The sequence below is a fragment of the Podarcis filfolensis genome, assembly GCF_964270895.1.
Source record: "Podarcis filfolensis genome assembly, chromosome: 8".
In the NCBI taxonomy this organism is placed as follows: Eukaryota; Metazoa; Chordata; class Lepidosauria; order Squamata; family Lacertidae; genus Podarcis; species Podarcis filfolensis.
Genome location: NC_139611.1, coordinates 70,767,821 through 70,794,140, shown reverse-complemented (window position 1 = coordinate 70,794,140; position 26,320 = coordinate 70,767,821). Strand labels below are relative to the sequence as shown.

The 26,320-nt window shown below is 45.3% G+C and overlaps 1 protein-coding gene across 1 annotated transcript; it reads left to right on the top strand.

Moving 5' to 3' along the window:
• The first annotated feature begins 345 nt into the window (after positions 1 to 345).
• Positions 346 to 25,884, top strand: LOC310768986 (synaptophysin-like protein 1). Its single transcript, XM_083627992.1, has 5 exons — positions 346 to 634; positions 14,568 to 14,686; positions 15,967 to 16,174; positions 18,090 to 18,275; positions 20,104 to 25,884. The coding sequence occupies exons 1-5, from the start codon at positions 566 to 568 to the stop codon at positions 20,233 to 20,235; spliced, it is 714 nt and encodes a 237-aa protein (XP_083484118.1). The 5' UTR covers positions 346 to 565; the 3' UTR covers positions 20,236 to 25,884.
• Positions 25,885 to 26,320: the final 436 nt, after the last annotated feature.

Sequence of the window (26,320 nt, the reverse complement as noted above, 5' to 3'; positions counted from 1 at the left end):
ATTCTTGCCATCTCTGCACAATCCAGTCCACTCTGGCAGGGACCTTGTCGTCTTTCCAACTTTGGGCAAGCAGCAGCACCTGTTGGATTTCTACCGCGCGGTTGCAAAAAAAACCAAAACGAGGAAAGAAGCGCGGAAGTCGAGCCAGCCATAGTGAACCACTGCCGCCGCTGTAGCACCAGGGAAGTCAAGCCGGCCCTAGAACAGCTTTTCCCGTCCGGCGACTGCGCTCCACGTCGAGGACAAAAGCAGCTCTCCAGCAGAGATTAAGATGGCAACCTGGGGCGGGCGGGCGCGCGGGGCTCGCCCCGAGGAGGAGGGCCGGGGCAGCCGCGCCCCTCCCCTGGGGCGGCCGGGACTGCGCTCAGGCCGCGGGGCGCTCTCGGGGCGGGGCGCGCGCAGCGTCGGGCCGAATCCAGCCTGGAGCGAGTGAGTCAGGTAGGAGGCGAGCGGGCTGTGAACGCCCTTTCTTGCTCCGCTCCTCCCCTCTCGGTGGAAGAGAGAGAGAGAGAGAGAGAGAGACACTGAGCCACCTCTCCGCCGCCTCTCTTTCCCCGCACAGAAAATGTCCGGGCTGCAGATCAACTTGGGACCCGTGAAGGAGCCGCTGGGCTTCATCAAAGTCCTCGAGTGGGTGAGTCCTCGACGGCAGGGGGATCGGAGAGCGGCGCTGGGCCAGTGGCCACAGAGGGGTAACGGTTTTTTTTGGGGGGGTGGGGGAGGTTGATCACCGCATTTCCTGGCAGGATCTACCCTACCCACCCCAACCCCCCCTGGGCAGGTATTGGCTGCGAGCCCTGTTTGGCTCTCCCGCTGGAATTTCTTCCTGCCTTCCTCCCTTCATAAACACAGGCGTGGCCTCCGGCCTGTACTTTTCGAAGCTCGCTTAGATTTGCAGGGGACTCGTGTATTTCCAGCCCACCCCGCTCCAGGGATCTATTCTGGGCCGCTTCTAAACACACACACCACACACACACACCCTTGCATAGTTGGTGCAGGGCGGGGACGTCTGTTGTGTCCTATTTCCAAACAAACCATGTGCTTCGGCGTGGGGATCTGGTCATGGGAAGGCTGGAGGGGGTTGGGAACGAGAGATCACGCATAAACTCACGCAGGCAAGTTCATGGGTCTGTCGCCTTCCGGCTCTCAGCCGCTGGTGCAAAACCTGGGCTCTTTCCTTCCGTGCGTCACGTTGGAAGGGGCAGCACGTGTGCCAAAAGTGACTTGTAGTTTTATGCCCTGCAACGTAATAAACTTTTAGCGGGAGTGCAGCGGGTATGGAGGGTATGGTGTGGAGGAGATCCAGTCTCTTTAGGTCAGTGGACCGTGGAGTAGGAACTGGCCCACTCTCATAATGCAGACTGAGGATTATTTTTGCTCAAAGGAGTTTTTACTCTGGAGGCAAAAGGGAACCCAATGTCTGTACTTGAGGCCGGACTCTGTCAAGTCACTTCAAGGGAGTGCCATGCAGTAGCTTAGCATTATCCTTGTTGGGAATCCTGGAGAGCTGCTGTCAATCAGAGGAGACCACCCTGAACTATCGGTTAAAAGGCAGTTTTCTATGCTCCTATAAGCAGGAAGGAACAGGTTGTGGCCTGAGATGTTTTGGCGCTTGAGGCTCCCCACACTGGGGAGGTGCAGCATGTGAGAGCTCTGTAAGCAGTGTTAGAAACTAAGATATGAAAGCTAGGAGCTAAATGGCACCTTAAACCTAGGTTATGAGCGCGACAACGGAATGTCTAGGTGCGCTTTTTAAATAACGAAGAATACAAAGCTGAAAATGAATGAACTGCACCTAAAATAATTATGTTCATTTTTCACATGGCCTAGTCCTTCCCCTGCCCACCCATAATATTCTTAAGAGAGTCTCTTCTCCAGTTTTCAGTGAGTAGCTCGAAGTGGGGAGGCAGAAAAAGGTCCTCCTTTCCTTCCACTCTGCAGTTTTAATCTGAAAATTTAGGCGCAGTACTGCGCCCAGAGCTCAGAAACGGCTCACACTAATGAAATTCCATGTTGCGAAATGCACCTAGAACAGTGGGAGCTATGCAGAACTAGATAAATTAACAGGAAGGATTTGAAATCTGCGGGACCAGAAATTCACAGAAGACTGGTGTAAATTTACAGACTATTTGAAAAGTAATTGTGATGATCAGACTACGTTTGTAGGTTTGCAAGAAGTTTTGTGAGGTGAATTATTGGAACTATTGCAAAAATGGATAAAGGGGAGGATGGTTAGTTAAGATAATTAAAGGCAATATGAATTTAAGAAATGCATAAGAAGTGGTTAAAACGGTGGATCATCGGAGGTGCTGATGGAAGTCCAAAAAAAAAAGATTGTATAAGCGGTGAAGCTTTGTGGTATGTATTATTATTTATATGTTAAAATTAATAAAAATTATTATTAAAAAAAAAGAACAACAGGAGCGGGAATGGGGGGCAAACTCCACAAGGGTTTCTAGAATACAGTGTTACCTTAATTGTTGAATTTAATCCATTCCGGGATTCTGTTCGACTCCCAAAATGGTTTGAAAACCAAGGCGTGGCTTCCGATTGGCTGCAGGAGTTTCCTGCAGGAGGCTTCCAAAAAACGTTCGCAATCTGGAACACCCACTCCCGGGTTTGTGGCGTTTGGGAGCTGACTTGTTCGGGAGCCAAGCCGTTCGAGAACCAAGGTACCACTGTACCTCCCTCTCACCAAGACTGGGAGAGAAATCATCTACACATTAAGGAAAGTGCATACAATGCTGTATATATATAGGGTTCTTGGATCACGAGAAGCACTCCACCACTGTTATTTCACCTGTATTCTGACAGGTACAGACTTGCAGAATGTAGGTGTGGAGGGCATGCTTGAATGCTTCTCCATGTGAAAATCAATTCTCATTTGTGCATAGGAAACAATCGTGTCAGTAACAAGGCTGGTCTGCAACTCGTCTTCCTGACACACCGTGGTTTTTCATGGTTGAGGTTTTGTTTTGTTTTTAGACCCAAGGCAGTATGCAATCGTTCAGTTTCTCCTCCTTGCATTTTGAGTGGTGCAGGCTTGCATAAATGGTGCCACTGGCTATTTTGAGCATTTATTTTCAAACATATGATAAGCACTCCTGGTCAGGCCCATGAAAGTGTGCATAAATATCCATTAAAGTAAAGAGAGAGAGAGAGAGAGAGAAACCCCCAAATGACAAAGCAGCCCCCAAACCTCTTAGCCATCTTGGCAAATCCAACACCTGGAATTTGCACAATGGCTCTATCCTTTGCTTTTTATTTGGAGATGCGGAAGTTGGAATAACTTTGGACACTAATGGGGAGGAGGGGGTTAAATAGTTTTTCATAGGAGTTTTTTCAGCAGGAACTCACAGGAACTAAGTTACGGCACCTCTCAGGTGGGCGCCATTGCCATTAAAAGACAACAAGGGAGGCGTTCATGGTGAGTTCTGGCACCTCTTTTTCTAGAAAAATAGTACTGATTTTTCATGACATTGATTACAGTGGTACCTCGGGTTACATATGCTTCAGGTTACAGACTTCGCTAACCCAGGAATATTACCTCGGGTTAAGAACTTTGCTTCAGGATGAGAACAGAAATCGTGCAGTGGCGGCGCAGCAGCAGCAGGAGGCCCCATTAGCTAAAGTGGTGCTTCAGGTTAAGAACAGTTTCAGGTAAGGCCAGACCTCCAGAACGAATTAAGTTCTTAACCCGATGTACCACTGTATAGGCATTTCCAGGGATTCCCAAAGTTGTTCGATAGATTGTGATCGCTTTGGAGTTGCAGTACAAAGGAGGAGAGAAAGGTTATGAGTCTCTAGCTACCGTGGGCAGTTGCTTAAGTCTGGCAACAGCAGGCATTTTTATATCTGAGGTTTAAATTAGTAGGTGCTTAAACATGCATGCCTTGTTTACATGTGGTCTTAAGCCAAACCATGGCTTAAACATGAATGAGTGAGTGGACAGATCAAGAGGAAAAAATCACAATTTAGCGCTTCTGCGCATTCGCGAGTGGTGAAACCCAGAAGTAACCCGTTCCGGTACTTCCGGGTTGCTGCGGGACGCAAGATGAAAACACGCAACCTGAAGCGGACGCAACATGAGGTATGACTGTATGAGCTGTAGCCAAGGTTTGTTCTTGGGTTACTGCTCATGGTTTGTCTGGGACAGACAAGTCACAAACCATGGCTTAGCTCTTGTGTAAGCACAGCTGCAGCAGCCAACAGGATTGGAGGAGGAGAAAAGTGGCAGTGATTTTTCTCTTGGCTCGCTCATTCATGCTCAGCCATGGTTTGGGTTGAGTGTTGCCTGCAAACTGGGGCAAAGGCACAAAAATACAAACCTTAAGGCATTAGGGCTGCAATGCTATGCTCCGCCTGGGAGTTACATCTATTGAACTCAATGGGGATATTCTTCTAAGTAAATATGTATAGTCTCTATTGTATAGGATTGTAAGACGTGTAGTTAAGTTTGCAAAATTCATAAATATTCTCCTACCTTCACTTATTATTTGATCTAGTAAATCCACTTTAAAAAAATAAATGAATCACATTATCCCATTAAATTTTACTTGGATGCAGCATCCAATCTATACCCCATTCATTTCTAATATAGTAAATCATGGTTCCTAATATGAGTGTACATTATTGATGTGCTCTGCAACAATGTAAGCTTAACTCTCAAATGTATGTTTATGTACCAATTCATTAAAATTAATTTAAAAAAATACTTTGCATAAAAATGACCCGGGGGGGGGGAATAATATTAAAAAGGGAAGAAAGTTTGAGTTTCAAATAGGGCTATAATGAGAGTATGAAGTATACCTTTGCTAGAAAGTACTTTCAGTTTCAGTCTCCTGAATGAGGTTGAATTTTTCATGTCCTTTGGAAACGCACAACAGTGTTTGCATAGTGAGGTGGTGGGGGAGGCAGATCTAGATCTACTCATAGATCTGAGTGATTTTGCAATAGTTTAGTCTAGATTGCTGACTCCCAGTTCTTTAAGGACAGCAACCCGGAAGATTTTCCCTCTTACCAGTTAGCGGCCTGTTAGAAACCCTGATCTTTTTATAGGTAGGGATGGCGGATAAATTTGATTCAGTTTGCATTTAAATGCAAGCATACCTAAATCACACCTTTATGAAACAGTACGAGAACTGAAATTCTCCAAGCGTTGCAGTGCAGTTCTCTAGCCAAGTAATGTGTACAAAAATGTATAGACTGGGATAAAGTGTACATGGAAATGCATATATTAGCAAATTTAACATGCAAAAACCCATCACGTTAGCAGAAATTGCTTTGCAAAAATGCGCATGTTAAGCAAAATTTCATACAAATGCGTGTATATTAGGAGAAATTTACACTAAAAATGCTGCTGCATTTTCATGCCTTTTTTTTTAAAAAAAAGCACAAGCTGGAAATGCGAAGAATTGAAGACTGGGAAAAAAAAGAAACTGGGAGAACCTGAAATTGACAGATTCATCCATCCCTAGTTGCAAATTGGATATAGATTTGTCCCTGCATATGCAAGCTATTCTGGTTCAGCTGGCAGTTGGCTTTGCCTCGGGCCACCATTTTGCATCTGCCTCCACCCACCCTTGATAGTGTTTTGCACCTGACTCCAGCTGGCAGACCTGAGGGATCTAGCACAAAAACAACGTAGCTCCCGTGAATTGTGGATAATTGGAGCTGAAGTCAGATGCTGGGAAGTGAAGTGTATTATATGCTGCAATCCAGTTGCTTTTAATTTGGTTTGACCGCGGACATCTTACTCCTCTTGTGAGCCCTTAACAGAGGGTTGTGAGGCAGGGGACGGGGGAGAAGCCAGAGGGTATTTGAAACTCTTTACGGGTATGCATTGCGCAGCCTATTGATGAAGTCTAGGCATTTATTTCTGGCACAGATGTGGCCCAATGGCCTATCAGCTGTGACAGCCTGTCTGGAGTAGCCAAGGGTGCCCTCCTAGTCCAGAAGGCAGGGCCAACCCTACCGTTAGGCAGAGTGTTGCAGTTGCCTCAGTCAACAGATGTGGAGAGCATTGGCAAGTTTTTGAAGATGGCTGCATACCCTCCAAACGTCCTGATTTTCCAGGAACAGTCCCCGAACTACGAAAGCCATCCCAGGTTCTGATTTATTCCGGAATGTCCCTGTTTCCCTTGACAGTGCTGCCACTGCCGAGCTGAGGGAGGAGGATGAGGCGGCGTTTGTCCTGAGTGACGGTGGCTGTGTCCTGTGGCCTCTCCATGGCTGCTGCTGCCGCTGCCCTCCTTCCTTGGGCAGTTCGTAGCAGTTGCTGGAGAGCGGGCCAGGAGGAGGTCAAGGAGGGTTGGGAGGGGAGTAAGAAATGACCCTATTTTCATCTGAGGAATGTTGGAGGGCGTGGATTTGTGCGTTCCACATGGCCTGCCCTATACCTCCTAATCTAGCCTGTCTCCTTGCAAGTGCTGAACTAAGATTCAGCTGCCAGCCCAGTCAGCTTCTGTTCATGAAATGAAGGGAGCGTGCCGTCTTAGCCTTTGCCACAGACAGCAAATTGTCTTGCGCCAGCTCTGGTGCAACAATATCCCAAGTACCCTGAGAGATCAAGAGAGCTAGTAGCGATCAGAAAGGGGGAGGCAACAACATTTTTCAAGCTGCAACATGTTTGTTTTAATAGTACGAATTCTTTGATACATGCTTAGGTAGGCAGAACGAAATGTTGATATTAATGGGTTTTCCCTCCTTCCTTTCTGAGGAAAGTCACCCACCCTATAGCCTGTTTTCCCTCTCTGGTTGCTGGAGCAATGCTGGCGGCAGGTTTATTCCAAAATCCTCGTCTTTCCTTTTCAAAGACTTATGGGGTACCCCAGAACATTAGAGCGTGCAAGATGTTTTAAGTGCCTGGAAATGTAACATACAAACAAATTAATTCTTCCAGATGTGCAGATGGGGGCATTCAAGGTCAACATCTGGTAAAACTGGCAAGAACTTAATTAAGAAGAGGACAGCATAAATAGAAAGGAATAAAACTGTTACTAGGTTAAAGGACTATTGGGGTGTTTCTGGTTGAATCATTGGCATGCATGGAAAGACCAACACTCCCTCAGTTTAAATTACAAGTTCCCAAGCTCCTCCGGCCCCACAGTGACCATTTGAATATTGTTGCGGGCCTTGGTTGAACCGCTTAATAATGTTTTTGCCTGTTATAACAATTGTAAAGGGCTGTGCCTAGATGCTGAATGACTTTTTAATTGTATTTTTTATTGTTTCTCTTATTTCTCATGTGGTATTACAATTTGAATTCCATAGAATTAATTGTATAAAACATTCCTCTTCAACCAGGCCTTTGGCTGATTAATATTCTGAATATTATTCTACAGCCTTTTAAATGTGTCTGGGAAGGGTGTGTGTGTTATTGTTTTGCTGTTTTGTTTTAGCTTTTGTGTGTGTTGAAAGAAATGGAATGGTTGCATCTAAGCAGCTTGTCTTTTTAAAAAAAGCCTGACGTGTACTTTGTACGTTTGGTGGTGTAACTTCGCAAGCAATTTTAACAGCTGGAAAATGGACTTTTAACACGTCTCCTGAGACTCTCCTCTTGATCGTTCTGAAGATGCCACACCCAGGAAAGTAAAGAGAATCAGGGCATCTCATCTCCCAACTTTCATTTGCTGTTTGTGTGGTCTGAACTTCAGGACAGAATGTAGCATGGATACCTGCATGTTCTTCCCCCCCAAGGAATTACACTGCTGGGGAATTAAAAGTCTCATTTCTGCAGCATAGTAGCATTTCGTGCTCAACTTTTCTGGAAGAGCTGGAGCCAAAGGAGCTCCCTATTGCCAAAAGCATCTAAAACAGCCTTCGCCAACTTGGTACCCTCTGGATAATTTGACATGCAATTCCATCAGCCTCAGCTAGCACAGCCGTGTTGCCTGTGGCTGATGGAGAGAGGTAGGGCTCTTCCAGGCAACTTACTTATTGAGCGTTCTTCCGAATCTTGCTTGCACAGAGCTTACATGGCAGGTACAAAACGTCTGGTGTTGACTGAGTATTTGCTCCGATTTGTTTGCCAAGCAGTTGTATGGCAGTGAGAATTCCTTGTATTTTGTTTGCAGGGTGTTTACATAGAGCATGGGTAGGCAAACTAAGGCCCGGGGGCCGGATCTGGCCCAATTGCCTTCTAAATCCGGCCCGCGGACGATCCGGGAATCAGCGTGTTTTTACATGAGTAGAATGTGTCCTTTTATTTAACATGCATCTCTGGGTTATTTGTGGGGCCTGCCTGGTGTTTTTTACATGAAAAGGAATTCGTTTTCCCTCCAAAAAATATAGTCCGCCTAAAGCCTAAAGTTCTGGTAAACGCTAGAATCTTTCCTGCAAAAAACTGACAGTCTGGAGGTGCCCATAGTCCTAAACATTTGGAGGGCACCAGGTTGATGAATGCTGATCAAAAATAATGTAGACCTTTGAGAAATTCAGCATGTTTCCCATAGCTATGAAGGTGTAGGCGAAAATATTTATGCTGGTGTTTTAAAAAGGGGATTCTTGAATCTGAAGCGCTTCCTGCCCCTGCCCCCCATTCTGACTGAGACTCCTGTTTCTCCACAAGTAGCCATTTTGAGGCTTAAGCTTCATGATGAGGTAACTATTTTGTTAGAACAGGAGGTGGCCACGAGAGAGGAACCGGAAACTGGATATTCTCCGTTAAGAACAATTTCCTGCAGGATAGGAAATGTACCGTTTAATGCTTTGTGTTGGAAACTGTATAATCTTGGTGTTTTAATTTGTTTTACGGGGTCTTTGACCATACCGTAAAATTTGCAAGGATGTGTACACACCATGCGTTCAAAACACATTGCCAAAGAATGCTGGGAACTCTAGCTTGTTAAGAGTGCTGGGAATTGTAGTTCCACGAGAGGTAAAATACACTTTGCATAATTTTTGTGGGGCGTATGCTTTAAATATATTGTGTGTACACAGCTTCGGAGACGCGGTGAATAAGACGGTTGCAAGAGTTCCTTCCAGGTGTCATTGGAGAACGGTTAACAGATAGAGCAGACAGATTTCTCAAGGCTTCTCTCTCTCAAATGAAAGCTGACATTCTTGGGATTCCACGTAGAATTTCGAGCATACCAAAAAGAGGAATGGAAACAGTCCCAATTATATCAGGTGTAGGGACTGAATCAGCTTTGAGTTCTGAATGAAGGGTTTCAGGCACCAGAGTAAGAGCCACACCATTGGTGGGGGTACCATTTGGTAGCAGGGACGTGGGCTTTTTGGGACTGAGGGGTCTTGTCTCCCCCAATATCTCTTGGGGGGGCCTGGACCCCTTCAGTGCATGGATTTAGCCAGGATTTTTGTTAGTGGGGAGCAGGCCTTTTGCTGGGGGGGGGGCAGAACCTCTGCTACCGTATTTTTTGCTCTATAAGACACACTTTTCCCCTCCTAAAAAGTAAGGGGAAATGTGTGTGCGTCTTATGGAGCGAATGCAAGTGGGAGGCTCTGCTCAGCGCTCCCTTTAAAGAGCCACGTGGAGCATGTGTGCGGCTCTTGGGGGCTTTTCCCCGAGGAGGGAGAAAGGCTGCCCTTCTCTCTCCTCAGGGAAAAGCCCCCAAGAGCCGCACACACGCTCCGCGCACTCTTTAAAGGGAGTGCGGCTCTTGGGGGAGCCTTCATCCCGCTGCCTGGGAGAGGCTGCGCATGGCTATCCCTTAAGCCAGGACAGCAAGAGGGATCGCTGCGCAGCGATCCCGCTTGCTGTCCTGGCTTATGGCTTAGCGCGCGGCTTTTGCGAGATGTGGCGGAAGGGACAGAGCGTGCGGCTCTGTCCCTTTCCCCACCTCCCAGAAAAGCCCCCAAGATCCACGCTCCCTTTAAAGAGCCGCGCAGAGCGTGTGTGCGGCTCTTGGGGGCTTTTCCCCAAGGAGGGAGAAGGGCAGCCCGTCACTGATGGGCTGCCCTTCTCCCTCCTCGGGGAAAAGCCTGCAAGCACCGCACACGCTCCACGCGGATCCTGAAAGGGAGCGCTGAGCAGAGCCTGGGATGCATACAGGCTCTCCTCAGCGCTCCCTTTAAAGAATATTGGGGGGGGGGCAGCTGCCCCTTCTTGCCCCCCTCCTGGCTATGCCCATGCCTCAGTATTGTGAGGGCAAGGAGGCTGAGGGCAGAGCCAAATCTGGCACGGCTTGAATGACTGGCTCCTCCTGAGTGTGAGAGAGGAGGAGTTGTCGGCCTTTGAAACCTTGCTAGGCCTCCTCATGACAGTGCTCAGTCGTTAAAATTCTTGAGGATTTAAACAAATTCTTAAGCTGATCGGATGGTGTGGAGGTACGCAAAAAACCCACTTAGTCCCAAGATAAAAGCATTTATAGGAATAAATGTACAGATGGGGGATAGGGTAAAATTTACAAGATCAGAACTAAATTTACCAGGTGAGGCCTACAGTAAATTGCGAAGTGTTCCTGTCCTGGATACTGTATTGCATTCTCACCCCCCCCTTGTTTTCTGTCATCATCCTCGTCCAACATTAGCCTGTGTTCTGTGCCCACTGAAAATGCTCAGTCTTCACTATGTTATTTGGGGGGTTTCCTTTCCCCTGTTAGGTTTCTCACCTGCCTGGAAATATTTTTACGTCTACAAACCTTGGGTTTCTCCCAGGCCTGTTGGATGTTTCTCTCTTGTGTATGTATGAATGGCACAGTCAAACCTCGGTTGTCAAACGTAATCCGTTCCGGAAGACCGTTTGACTTCCAAAATGTTGGACAACCGAGGCGTGGCTTCCAGTTGGTTGCAAGAGCTCCTTGCACTCAAGTAGAAGCCGCGTCAGACTTTCGGGTTCCGAAAAACGTTCGAAAAACAGAGCATTTACTTCTGGGTTTTCAGCGTTCAGGAGCCAAAATGTACGATAACGGAGGCGTTTGGGAACCGAGGTTTGACTATACCATTTTGGCTGCAAGGATGAGCAGTGGGAGAGTTGAATTCACTATGGGTACATCAGGGCTGGGGAATCTGTGACTCTGTAGATGTTGCTTGACACCCAAGTCCCATTATCCTTGTCCATATAGGTCATGCTGACTGGGGCTAATGGGTGTTGGAGTCTAATAACATCCTGGAGGGCCACAGGTTGAACAGCCCCTGGTATATGTGATGGGAGTACCAAAAATATCCTGCTTATTGGAATGCTGAACATAAAGGCAACATGTAAGCAGCAACATTTGGGGGCACCAAATATGAAATAAGCAAGGCAGCACAGATCTGGCCAATTTAATTTGCTGCCTGCGTTGCTGGATCTGGGCTCTGCAAACGTAGGGTATCATTTTTGTGTGTCTGCTGTTTTTGATATAGGCTAGGCTGGTGGTGTTCTTCATAAATGCCATTTCCATGCTTCTAGTAATACTACTGACATTGGGTAATAAATCTATTGCGTTGAGGAGGAAGTACATGGGGAAATGAATTGACTCTTTCATTGCTGCCTGCATAAAAAGTGAGATATGGGGCAATATATCACCCCAAGGCCGGAAATGGTTGCAAGGCAGTTCCATTGAACCTGGTCTATTGAATCCACAATTTCCCCAGGGCATTAAGTGCATTCTGATGACTGGCAGTTAAGATTTCAAAACAGAAACCCTCCTTTTTTGCGAAACATTTATACAATGAATTGAGCCTTTTTCAACCCCCCCCCCCCATTTTTTAAACTGAAAATAGCTTATTTTCAAACTAGCATGTGGCTGATAGCAATCAGCCAATCTGGGGCCATCGCTTCCTATCCCAAATGACACTGAATATTTATACAAATCACGATGCATGGGAAAACGTGTTTTTTGCCGTTGCTTGCTATTGTGATTTGTTGCCCCATGCAGGTGGCAGGGGAGAGCTGAGCCGACAGAGTTAACAGCTGATGATATATCAGGATGTTGGAAACCAGATATAGCCCAGCCTTAATCTCAAGGGTTTCAGGAAGGAGTCTTTGCCTCGACATGCCAGGGACTGTCCAATAAAAGTGGCATTGGACAGGTCAAGTAGAGATGGGCATTGCAGATAAGGCACAACTTTATATCCAGTATTAGTCATAACTCAGAGCAGACCTATTGAAATTAATGGACGCGACAAACACAGGGACATTTTCATTAGGTCTGTTCTGTGACTAGAACTCGGTTGAATACAAGCCACCATCTTTAGATAAAACATCTTCAGATAAAAGCCAGATGGAATGAAGTGATCTTTTCTGAATGACAACTCAGGAGGGGTCGCTTGAACCTCATGTTCCACAATTTGGGTGCCACCACTGAGAAGGCCCTGATGACCATGCTTTCAGTGTATATGGGATACAGAGAAGGTCCCTTCACTAGCGCTTAGGGAGTCGGTAGACTGATGCAGGAGGAGGTGTTCCGTTAGGTATGGACCCAAGCCACTTAGGGCTTAAAAGGTATTTCCTAACATTTTAAAATTGTGCCCAGAAACAATTATAGCCATAGGAGCTACTGCATGATCAGTGTCATATGAGTGGGTGCCCGCTTACATACTTGCTGCTGCATTCTGGGATCAATGGAAGTTCCCAAAGGAACTTCATAGTTAGTCCCATGCAGACTATAAGGTAGTCTAGAACAGCCTTTCTTAACCTTGGTTCCCCAGTTGTTGTTGGACTACAACTCCCATTGTCCCTGACCACTGGTCCTGCTAGGTAGGGATGATGGGAGTTGTAGTTCAACAACAGCTGGAGGAGACCCAAGGTTCGGAAAAGCTCGTCTTAGACTACTGTAAGTTGTGTGTTAAATAAACTGGTGGACAAGGACAGTTTACCTTCACCAAAGCAAGTCAGTGTGTATGCTGAGATTATGCTGAAGCACAGAAAGGCTAATCCTGTGTAACAACCTAGGACTATAAAATTTGCGGTTTATGCAACAAGAGCTGGCATTTCTAGGAGGCTAATTACCACACTTCCGTGGTACATCTGCCCACGGTTGCTTTCCAGGATATTCTCTGCTTGCTTCACCTAGCAGGCCACAGACTGTGGGTCAACCCAGTTGGCACAGTTCATGTGAAACTTGTGCGGCACAAAAATATATATATGTCTTTCTGCAAGCAGGATCATGCCAGGCTCAGGGCCTCTTGAATGAGAAAGGAAGCTTGATTTCAAGGAAGACCTTTCTTTCAAACGGGTGGGTTGTAGAGGCAAAGAGAGATTCCTTGGCGGTCCCATTCTTTTTCAGGTTAGCCCCACCAATTCACCAGGCCACACTCATACCATACAAGTACTGTACATCGCTTCCACTCCCCAAAGCCTGAGAGCTGTTGTTTGTGGTGAGGTGTAAAATACAGTTCCCAGGATTCTTTGGGAGAAGCCATGACTGTTAAAGTGGTATCCATGTGCTTTGAATGTAGGGTACGGATATGACCCCAAACTCTTTCACTGTTAGCCATCAAATTCTCGAATCAGTGAATCTGGTGTTGCAGACCCAGAAGATTAGCCTCTTTTCTTTTCTTTTTTTAAACAAGCTGTCAAGACCTTTCTCTTCTCAGAAGCCCTTTTATGAGTAAGATATTGTCTTAACGCCAGCTGCTTTTCCATCGGCCCGGTTAACAATGTTTCATTGTTTCATTACTGTTGTTTTATTGGTCCTTTCTGGACTTTATCTTTCAACCAGCAATTGAGAACGCTTTATTTGCTATAAATTTGTCAAATAAAAGTGTTAAGATTCTTGAAACGGTAGAATGCGTTGTACAATGGTACCTCGGGTTACATACGCTTCAGGTTACATACGCTTCAGGTTACAGACTCCGCTAACCCAGAAATAGTGCTTCAGGTTAAGAACTTTGCTTCAGGATGAGAACAGAAATCGTGCTCCGGCGGCACGGCAGCAGCAGGAGGCCCCTTTAGCTAAAGTGGTGCTTCAGGTTAACAACAGTTTCAGGTTAAGTATGGACCTCTGGAACGAATTAAGTACTTAACCCGAGGTACCACTGTACCATTTCAGACTGCAAGTGGGGAATCATCTTTCTGAATTCTAAAAAAAATAAACTTTTTTTTTTTTAAAAAATTCCTCTCTTCAGGTCGATAGCGTGAATATTAGAGTCTGGAATGGGCTGGTGCCTTTCTTTCTGATCAGCCAGAATAATCTATTGTCGTTTTTAAGATAAAATAAATCTGAGGAGTATTACGAATTATCTCCCCCTGCTTGGAGTACACAGTATTGCCCCAAGAGTCTATCTACCTTCGTTGGGTAATCTGCCGCCCTGCAGATGTTGCTGGACTCTAACTCCCATCAGCCCCAGCTGATTTAGGATGATGTGCAACTTTAGGTGCCTTATAAATTAACAGCCACAACAATTATAATTACAGTGATAATCAGGCAGAAGGGTGGCAAAGCTTCTTGAGCCCAGTGGCATCACAGAGAGGCAATGGATCCAAACGGAGGGGAACAAACAGGCTCCCAGAAGGTCCACAATTTAAGATCACCCATTAGTGATCACCCTGTCAGAGCACAGGAACTTTTCATGATGTAAAAGGGCCCCCAGAAAGCGTGCATTCCCTCCTCCATGATGTACATGCCTATGCGCCCGAAAACTGCACTAACGCGTACATTTGCTTTTGTCTTGGTTCTTCGCAGATTTTTGCCATCTTTGCATTTGCCACCTGTGGAGGTTACAGTGGGAAAACCTCCCTTATCCTCAACTGCTACAATGGCACAAACGCTTCTCTTCAAGCCAGCTTTGCGTATCCTTTCAGGTAAGAGCATCTATCCCTTTGAGGAACGCTGCCACTTGTGGCGCAAAGAGAGAGGCCCTTCTAATTGTCCACGCAACAAACATGTCTCTATCCAAAGAGCTGCCCTAGACTGGGGAATGTCGAGTGTGTGGACAGGAATGGCTGGTTCCAGGTTTGAGGAAGCTGTGGGCAAGGAACCTTTTGAAGCTGGGACCTGTCGTTGAGACCTTCAGGGCTTACCTCGCCGTGAGAGGCAATGTCAGCCTTGTTGCTGAGCAGAATGAGGTGGCTTGTGGGGTTTTCTGCCTCTGGCGCCAAAATAACTTGACTGGCTTTGGGCAATGGGGCAGGGAAGGTGGCACCATTTGCTGCTCTGCCTCGGGCAGCAAAATTCCTTTCGCTGACCTTGATGGGAGATCACAGCGGTTCTTACAACAGTGCAGCAACAACAGCTGGGTCTGGCTGCCATTTCAGTTTCCCACAATCCCCCTGGGTTGCATCATGGAGGGCCATCTTGGGAAAGTAAAATGGCAGTGATTATTCTGGTGTCTAATGTTGCTTGGAGCCCTGAGTCAGAAAGGAGAGGCCCCAATCCAGCAGCAAGGTGGGCCCTGAGGACGAGGGAGGTCGAGTAAGCACCATACAACATTTTAGACCACATAACATCATTCCTGAGCACCCGCATCTCTGGTTAATATGTGGTGTTAAAAGGTGTTTTGTACTTTATTGGCCCGCAGCCTTAGGTTTGTTTCTTTGAAGTGTATGCTATTGTTTTGACAGCTGTAATCCCTTTTCCTCTTTACGTGTTTTAACATTATTAAATTAATTTTAAAAACCCAACATTAGCTACTACAGATGCTCTTATACTTTATTTATTTTTTTGCAACTAAGGCTGCAATCCTGTGGCAGAGCCCTATGATGAATTGGTGCCTCCCTGCCACCTCTGTTTACCTTAATATTAGTTTGGCCACCTACCCACCAAGTGAAGCAAGGCTCTTTGCTACCTATGCAATGTCCTCCTTCCTGCCTTCCTCTGAGAAATGCCAAGGGGGATATTCTTCAGAGTGAGAGCTTCTGGGCAAGATGGTTTTAAACTTAAAGAATTTTTAAAGTTACTATGGTTTTCAAAGTTGATGGAAAGAACAATTGTCAGCTACGAAGCGCAGGCTGAAATGCTGCATGGGGGTTGGTTTTGCATTTCCCCCTGTTTGGTTGGGAATCTTGCGAATGGAAAATTGAGCTTCAGCAACTCTCTCTCTCTCTCTCTCTCTCTCTCTCTCTCTCTCTCTCCGGAACTCAAGGTTGCACCAGTCTTCGTTTGACATTCCTTCAAGCCAGCAGTGTCTCAGCATCTGGAACAGTAGTTACTACCTAGTGGGAGACTTCGCCTCTCCCGCTCAATTTTTTGTCACTTTTGCAGTCTTCGTGTTCCTGTACTGCATGGCTGCCTTGGTGCTCTACGTGGGCTACTTGCACTTGTATCGGGGCACTGGTAAACTCCCCATGATTGTAAGTTGGCAACGCCTTGCTTCCCCATAATTTATAGGACTCAATAAGGATATGTGTGCTGCCTATCAGCTGGGCATTGAGTCTACTTGATACATTGAGTGTACTTGATTGGTGTGTTCCATGCTCCAAGAGAGAGCTGTAAATGGGCTGCTATATCTAGAACCAGTGCTTTAAAAAAAATGTTTAGGGGTACTCTCATTTTCACTCAAGAAAATCACAATTTTATTCTTCAAATTGGGGAAAATAAATACAGTAAATGGACAAAAGTACAAGGATTCACAAAATGTTTAGGGGTATGTGTACCCCTGCGTCCCTCCAGAAAAAAGCACTGTCTGGAACAATCCAACCACCACAAAAAAAATATTTAAATTGGTGATTCCTATTCTTAATATCATTACATTCAGATTGTCACTTGTTTGTGGACCATTTCTGTTAGTAGTAGATGGTGGTGGAACCGGCGACCCTCAAAGGGTGGTTGGACTCTATCTCCCATCAGCCCCAGTCAACATAGCTGGTTCTGCACAGCTTTGGAGATTGTTCTGTGTTCTTCTTGGTTACTAACTGGATATTTTACCAAACGAAACACTTTTAAATCCTTATTTTAAAAAGTGTTAGGAAGTGGATTGTTTTGGAAGATAGGAATTCTCTTTAAAACCCTAGAGATCTCTCAAAAGTTAACTTTTGATTAAATTAAAGCTATTCTAATACACAACATATGGGCATTTTGTACTTTTTAATATGCCTTTCCTGGGTGTGAAGCATCCAGGACCCATACCTGACCTCTGGATGTATTCGAGAGGTTACCCTTGAAGCTGGGCAGGTGTGGTGCACTCCAGATGTTCTAACTATGATACAATGATTCTTTCTTCCTATTCTCCTTGCCGCTGGGATTGCAGGAGCTCTGGTGAGTGTGGCATTCCTTTCGCATGTTGAGTTGCATTCTGAACACCAAGGCAGGGCCCACTCCAGCTTACCAACCTTCTTCTTTACGGGGTTTCTTAAGCACAGAAACATTAAGGCCTATTCCTCAGTGGCAGGGCAGGTGCTCAACATGTACAAGGTCCGAGGTGCAGTCTTTAGACCTCTCCAGTTAAAGGGAGCAATGGGGAAGGGCCTTAGTGCATTGGTAGAGCATCAGCTTTGCATGAAGAAGGCCCCAAATTCCATCCTTGGCATCTCCACATAGGGTTGCAAGCAATCCACATGTTCAGCTGCTGTGTCACTGAGCAATAATAAAGGTGTATATGTGGATCAGCCCTGGGTAGCCCTTAGCAGCGACCTGGTTTGGTGACCAGTTGTCTGCATCTTCCACCCTCCCCTCCAAAACAGACAGCTAACAACTTTTGTAAAAAAAACCAAACCAAAACCCAGAAGCTTTTCTTTTGGGAATTATAGAGACAGAACTACCTAAATTGTATTGAAATTTATGTATGTTGCTATAGCAGCAAGAATGCTACTTGCCCCAAAGTGGAAAGAAGTAGGTGTCCCAGTAAAGGAAGAATGGATACAAAAACTTATGGAATATGCAGAAATGGCAAAACTTACCGGAAGAATTAAGAAATCAAGATAACAAACTTTTTATATAAAAGAATGGAAATGGTTTATTGAATATTTACAGATAAATTGCAAACAGATAAAAACATAAGCAGGATTATTGTAATAACCTGCAGTTTCATAAGAGTATATATTTAAAGTAGATGATTAAATGAATCCAAATTAAATGAATTTGGATATGCAGAAGATATTTTTAAAAAATAAATGTAAGGAACCGCAGAAAGAGGGAGAAGGAAATCAAACTTTGAAATGTTAAATTGACTGTAAAACTAATGAAATGTATAAACTTGAAAAGTATAAGTAAAAACTTTTCAAGAAAAGAACAGACGGCTAAGGGTGCCTGTCTTTTCTCCTGATGCAGGACTTTGTTATCACAGTAGTCGTCTCTTTCCTGTGGTTGGTGAGCACATCAGCCTGGGCTAAGGCCCTCACAGACATCAAAACATCCACCGGACACAGCATAACTGAACTTCAACCTTGCCTGAGCCCCACCAATCGATGTCAATTCAATGACATCAGAAGCTTGGGTTCCTTGAATGTCTCTGTGGTATGTATGCATTACTAGATGCTGGGGCTACAAGCAACCAAAAGCATCCTCATGTTTTCTTTCTTTGAGAGTTGTCCCAGGAGACAGAATACTGGTCTAGTTTGGGGATAGCTAACATGGCGGCCTCCTGATGTTACTGGGCTACGGCTTCCATCACCCTTGACTGTTGGCCATGCTGGCTGGGACCACTGAACGTTGTGGTCCCACGAGCAACTTTAGGGCACCACATAAGCTGTCCCTGGTCTTGAGGAACCAGCAAGGCAATTGTGCTTCACATAGTTTCCTCAGAGCATGTAGAAGGACCATATCTCAGTGGTAGAGCATCTACTTTAGGTGTGGAAGGTCGCAGGTTCAATCCTTGGCATCTCGACCTTTTGGCTAAGACTAGAGTGTAGGCTAGACGTGGGTGGCGCTGTGGTCTAAACCACAGAGCCTAGGGCTTGCCGATCAGAAGGTCGGCGGTTCAAATCCCTGTGACGGGGTGAGCTCCCGTTGCTCGGTCCCTGCTCCTGCCTACCTAGCAGTTTGAAAGCACGTCAAAGTGCAAGTAGACAAATAGGTACCGCTCCAGCGGGAAGGTAAACGGCGTATCTGTGTGCTGCTCTGGTTCGCTAGAAGCGGCTTAGTCATGCTGGCCACATGACCCGGAAGCTGTACGCCGGCTTCCTCGGCCAATAAAGCGAGATGAGCGCCGCAACCCCAGAGTTGGTCACGACTGGACCTAATGGTCAGGGGTCCCTTTACCTTTACTAGAGTGTAGGCTGGCTATTCTCTGAATTCAACATTCCCTAACTGGGTTTTGACCTTGACCTACCACTCGTCCATCCTGGAAGGATTTGCATGCCTTATTATATGTTTCTTCCCGTTGCCCCCTGCTGAAAACACTTCTGTGCACACCCAAATCCCTCAGGGGTGATATATGCTGCCGTACTTCTTGTAGATTGATTTGGAATCAAACATCCTCAAATAAAAAAATATTAATCCCAGTGCATCAGTTTGGATTCACACACAGCTCTTCAGAGCAATATGTGTTGGGACCGGTCAATTTTCATATTCTGAACTTTCGTGACTCTGTTTTTTTAGGGTTTTGAGGTCTAGTTGACAATAGCTTTGAAGTTAATACGATACAGTAAAATGCTTTTCCTGGACACTCTGGGTTAAACGGCATAGTCTGCTTTGTCACAGAAATATTTTCCCCTGAAGGTAAAAAAAGAAAAAGAAAACAGCTGCAGGAAGCTGCAGTTTCAATTGGAAGTATCTGGGTAGATTAGATGCCCCCCCGTTTCTGTGAATCGTACAGTTTTTCTTATCAAGAGTACTTTCACCTCTTCCGCTGCAGGACAAAAAGCTCAAGGGAGACTTAATTTTTTAAAATAAGAAAACTGGCCCAAAAGGAAAGAGATAATTGCGTCCTGTCCCGAGGCAAACACCCAGTCTGGAGAGCAACTTCCTGCAGCTCTTTGGGGTTAAAACAACATTCCTTGGGGGAAATGTTTTCTTCTGACCTTGACTGGTTAACAACTAAAACAGGAACAGCTAATGTAGAGCCCTCCATAGGTTGTTGGACTACAGCTCCCATCAGCCCCAGCCAGCATGGCCTAGTGGTCATGGATCATGGGAGTTGTAGTCCTCATGGGAGTGACGGGGAGGAAGGGACTGGAGCAGGTCTGTTCTGGGATTCTAGCACTGCATGATTTTCTCCCCGGAATTCATGTCGGAAATGCAAATTGTGGGATGCAGCTGGTAGGATCAGGCAGGTGCACTAGTTGCCTGAAAGTTCCTTCTTAGGCCAAATCCTCCATCTCTTTTCTCCTTTTCTTGCTCCTAGGTCATTGGTTTCCTCAACCTGATCCTCTGGGCAGGGAACGCTTGGTTTGTCTACAAGGAAACCAACTTGCATAACCCTCCGGCTGCCGCTCCTCCGACCCCAGGCAACCCCCCACCTCATTCGGGGATGTAAGGAGCATGGAGAGCCATCCGCTATGGGGCTCAACCTCTTGCTGGCTGGATGGTCGTGGCAGCAGGTTGTTGTTGTTTTGTAAACCCCCCTCCTGATAATGCAATTGATGTGTGAAAAATGGATGGGTTTCTTTTGTTGTTGTTGTGGTTCTAAAATTTCTGTCTAAGAGGAAAGGATGGAGATCTCTGCTCAGCCCCATGTGCATCCAAACAGATCATGCTACTGTACTGAAGCTTATTCTGTGCATTGAAAATAAGGACACAAGTTTCTTGATTTAAAGCCTAGGAGAGTTTAGCTGTACGGCTTTCCAAGGGCTGTGCAGGTCAACACATGCTGTGTGCACTGAGTTGTACTGCTCAGTGTAAGCTGCAGCCTGATCCTGTATATGTTTACTCAGAAAGCAGTCCTGTTGAGATCAGTGGGGCTTACTTCTAGGCAAGTATGCTTAGGATTGCAGCCTTGGCCTCACCCAAGCACGCACACACACACACACACACACACACACACACACACGCTTGGGTGAGACCAAGGCTCACATATATATATATGTATATATGCCTTTGGCTGCCTTGCAGATAGGAATTGTACATAACACTCAAAAGATGTACATTGTTCTTAGGTTACACTGCTGTCCTTCTGTTGCAGGAAGAGTCTAGGTGACTGCCTGGGACAGTGTCTGTATGTGAAACTCCTGTCACCAAACTTTAGATCTGTAACTCTAGGAATGGAAGAGAGCAGGGCTGGGGAACCTGTGGACCTTGATCTATAGCTTGATCACAACCACCTTTCAACCTTAACCATTGACCATGCTGGCTAGGACTGCTGGAAGTTGGAATTCAACAGAATCTGGAAAGCCACAGGCTTCCCACACACGTAGAGAGACAAAAAGCATTTCTCTGCACATGGTCTATATAAACCATAATATGCAAGAGTTGTTGATAGGAGCTCTGCACAAAATAATGGCATCTGAAGCCGGCTCCAGAAACTTGAACGGAACCCAAACCTTTAAACCAATGTTGAATTTCTAGCCCTTGCAGGTGGTAAGAAAATGTGAGGCTTCATTTAGGATAATAATCAGCCTCTCTCCCTGACTCCACACCTCTTTTGCCTTAATCCAGGCTTCGTCTAGTGCTTCGCAAACCAACTGAACTCTGAATTTTGAATTTCTTTTTAAAACAACCAAAGAAACCACGCTTGCTGCAAATTATTACACAGTGGCATGTAAAAGTATAGCAACTACTAGTAGAGCTTGCAAATTCTCATTATCTGGTTAATTCCCCTACACCCTCAGTTTAGGTTTTGCGATTACAGAGTTCAGAAGCTATCATGCATTTAGCGTAGCATTCTGGAACTCCTGGCCAAACTCAGCTAAAAAGCTGCAAGTAGTTTGTCTTTCTGTGCCTGTAGAATTTTGCACAGTTTGGATTCCTAAGGATCTTAGTTTTTATTACTTCAAATTACTTTAAAAATGCAAGGTTCTAGCTGTCATGGTTACAGATGCCAAAAATAAGGCTGCAGAGTTTGGAGAATGGATGGATGTCTTTCATGATTTCTGATAAACCTCCCCATTGCCAAATGTTCCTCCATTGCTCGCTTCATAGACGATCTCCCATTTCTAAGCTGCTAGTTTGCCAAAATATTCAGGAAAAGTTGCAGAATTCAACAGGAATGCAGAAGGAAGCATGCATATGGGGCACATTTATGGAAAATAGCTGCATATATTTTAATGGTGCTCAGAATTCGACATCATAATTCATCTAATTACTTTGGGAGATTTCTGCTATGATCTCTATTCATGGCATATGATTCCCCCGCCCCCCGGTTCTGATGGATGTATTTACAAAAGCTTTGCATGAACTCCCAGCAGTGTTTCCCCCCCATCACATTGTTGATTCAGTAGGATTTTCATCGTAAGATGTCTTGGAAGTAGGGATGGGGAAACTGGGACCCCCAGAAATTGTTAGATTACATTACAGCTCCCAGGATTTTTGATCAGTGATCATAGTGGCTGCTGGAGCTGGTAGGAGACTTGAGTCCCAGCAAGATGCAAAGAGTAAGGATGGGGAAATCTGACAGTTCTGGTTCCTCTCACTTTTTTCCAGTCTTAGGTTCAGTTTTCCACATTTCCACTTCAGTGTGTGATTTTTTCTTTTTTAATCATCAGCATTTTAGCGTGAATTTCTCTTAATATGCACAAAATTGCATGCAATTTCCCCTAAAACAGTTTTGCAGAGCAATTTCCCCTAATATAGTGCATCTTTATGTACACTTTACCCCAGTATATATATGCATTTTTGTACACATTGCTTGGCTGGAGAACTGCGTTATGAAATTCGGAGAGTTTTTTTCTGTTCACTTTTCACTGAGTGACAAGCTTCCAAAAAAAACCTGGCTTCTCCCAGACGGCTGTTTGAAAACCAGTGATTTGAAACAATGAAAAAGTGTTAGCAGATTGTGGTTTTTTGATAGGACAGGCAGGCTGTGCAAAGAACAACTGTCTCATCTTGCTAAAAGAAAATGTGTTCCCCAAAGCAGCGTGGTCTGCTTTTATGTTTTCTGGGAAACTACAGCAGTCCTGAATAGATAACTGAAAATTAAAATGAAATAGCTAGTAACTTGCTATTTTTGCTCCCAACCATTCTATATGCATTTCTTTTTTTGATGAATTACACTGGTGATTGCTTCCCTCTTTTTTGTCAGTGAAATCATTATCCAAACTGATGACACAAAATAAAACTGCTTATGGGTGCCTCTGGCTATACAATTCTTGTATCCCAACTTGTGGGGAGAAATCTGGAGAAACGGCTGTGGCACATGAGTCTGGATTGCTTCCCCTCTCACTAAAATGCTCAGCATGCCAAGAGGCGTGACTTGCGGCGTTCCAAGTGTTATCATCACACCCATAAGGGCTAGAAACTTGTGAACATGGTTTAAAACTGAAAAGCTGAGATTCCCAGGAATCTGGATTTGTGCGCACTGTTACATCAGATGCTCCCATAAAACTGAGAGTTAGATTCATAGTCCTGCTTGGCAGATCTTGAAATGAACTGACCATCCTGAGAACAAGCGAACTCAAATGACCGTATTTTTCGCTCTATAAGACGCACCAGACCACAAGACGCACCTAGTTTTTGGAGGAGGAAAACAAGAAAAAAAAATATTCTGAATCTCAGAAGCCAGAACAGCAAGAGGGATCGCTGCGCAGTGAAAGCAGCAATCCCTCTTGCTGTTCTGGCTTCTGGGATAGCTGCACAGCCTGCATTCGCTCCATAAGACGCACACACATTTCCCCTTACTTTTTAGGAGGGAAAAAGTGAGTCTTATAGAGCAAAAAATACGGTATTTATTATGTATCTGTCTGACTGACTCGTGCTGCAGATTTCCATTTGTGAAGCAGAACTCCTCCTCTCTCCTGCAGACCTTACCCTCAAAATCTGCTTCAGAGGGTCTGGTGACCCTCTTCCTGAGGGTAGAGGAAGGGGCAATTGCATTGCGCGAGTGGAATGCTTCTCACATAGCAATGGATACATGTTTCACATGGCTAAAACAAGCCGATCTAACCAAGACCCAGTAAACACCTAGCTTCTTATGCAGCAGTGTTCTTCATCACGTGAAGCAATAATGTTCTTCATCACGTACATATGCTGAAGCCTTAATCTGCACTCAGGGTGTTTGGAAATCTGCACGGTGCTCAGTGCTGAAGAGGGGAGAATTGTCACTTCAAAGGCAGAATCCTAAGTTTCAGTGCCTATATATATATATATATTTTTCTACGTCTCTTTGTTTATGCTGCTTGTCCCTCCCCTAACAATTGTTTCCTGCTTGCGCCAGGCGTGTGAGCAAAATGCATGAAGAAATAAAATGCCTTGCCAAGTTACCACAGGGAGATGCCTCATACATTTATGAAGCCGCTGTGTGTATATTCTGCTGCTTGTTTTGAATGGTGGTTCTCTGCACTTCTGAGGGCTGAAGTCGTGTCCCTTTGGGGGCCTTTATTATTATTATTACTCATAATGGCCCTCTCCCTCTGCCGTTGCTTGGCATGAATGTGCAGGTATCAGACCTTACTTTCTGCTAGAACGGGAGCAGGGGCTTCCATAGCTCAGTGACAGAGCTATGCAAGCAGGTTGATGCCAGGTTCAATCCCCTGGGTAGGGCTGGGAAAAGACTCCCGGAGAGATGCTGCCGGTCAGTGTAGACAGTATAGAGATAGATGAACCAAAGGGTCTTAGAATAAGTTGTTTTTCCAAAAATTCCTCCCACCCCCAAGCTCAGACAAGCAGATAACCCTGACCTGCGAACTTTGATAGGAATTGGGCCACATCACACGACCTGTTTGTGGCCTAGCACCTTGCTGTTACTTTCTATGGCCAGGTTCTGGGTTCAGGGCCTGCCGTGTGGGGCAATACTGTTGGTTGAAACTGACCCCAGCCGCACAATCGCTCGCCTCCAACCAGCCAGGTGGATTTTCCCATCCAACACCTGGCCTAAGAACCATACAGGTGTATCAGTGGAAGCCTTTTCTAGGTTGGCCTACAAGATCTCAAAAGAGAACTTTGGGCCTGAACTGGGAGCAGGAGGTTGAGGGCACGACAAAAGAGGGTGCACAAAACCGCATCCCCTTTCATGGTGGTGGGGAGGAGCAAATTGGGAAGCCCTTTATACAAAAGTCACCGGTGCTTCTCTGGCTCCCGTGCTGTGGGATGCCAATGTGAGCTCCCCACCCCCCCAGTGGCATTGTGCTGACATGGCATCTTTCAGGGCCATTGTGGGAAATTCAAAATGGCAGCCGGCAGCACAGGAAGCAGAAGGAGCGCCAGTGAGTTGGGCACCCCTTGAACCTTTCCCAATAACCAAAACGCACACACACCACACACTTTTGCTACCATCAAATTCGGTGATGAAAACAGTGGGGTTGATACAGTAAAATTATTCCTCTGATCAGTTTGCCGCTAGTCTACTCAACCTGTGGTGGCACCCCCACAACAGCTGTATGAAGGGAGAGAAATTCATAAAGTGATTGTGTTAGATAGCCCCTCACACTGTCTCGAATGCTTATAAAACTGTTAAAACACTGGATGTACTTCACTATGCAAATGTATGCAAATAATGCTTGCTGCTTTCTAGTAATGCTGTAAACAAGCACATTTGGGGAGGGAAGAATGCTGGAAGGAAATATAGCTAACAACACCCCCCCCCTTGGGGACACGTTACATAGCATAACACCCCACAATTTTTTACCCCTTGATACTAGATCTTTCCTAAATCACCCCAGATGTAGATAGCACAAATAAATTCACATTATTTTCTCTTGTAAAGAAATCTGGCTGTGCCTTTAAAAAAATACCCACTAGCAGTGAGCTGTGTGTGTTTGTTACATGACTATGGAAGTGCAGTGTGACTATTCCTGATCAATTGAGCTCATGTGGAATTGCAGTTGATTCCATCATTTGCTTTTTGTATGCATGTTTTTCTCCCCTGCGATGGCAGAATTTGGAGGCTAAATGCATTTATTATTTAAACACACACCTTTTTACTTTATATAGATTTTTTTTGCCTGTCTCTCACAAGAATTGTTTTGAGATCCCTGTATGTGTTCTGCACACACAACAAATGTAATAAAACAAATTGCTCAGTGACTGTATTAAAGTTGCAAATGCTCTCTTTCTTCCAGAGTGTGTCAAGTGTCCGGCTGGGCTTGAGTTTGTGTATTGTTCTGAGCTTTTGTGATGTCCTGATAAATCTCAGGTTTTATTTGAAGGGGGGGAAGAATGTTTCTAGCTCTCATTCTGGTAAACAAAACCTTAGAAATCAGGGCAGTAGTTAGCTGAAGGTGGAAATGAGGCAGCTGTCATAATCTTTAGGAGTATAGAGCAGGTTGAACTTGAAAGCAGATTGCTCTGCTGATTGCCAGTAAACTGGTAGTATCATAAGTCAGTCAAATGAATTTACACTGATTAAAAAGAAGTAAATTTCACTGACTGGCTGCATCAGTGCATCTTCTGTGTTGGGGGGTGGGTAATGGGGAATTGGCCTGGGTCTATTTTGTGATGTTTTTGGTGCTTAATAAGGGTTTTGCCCTAAT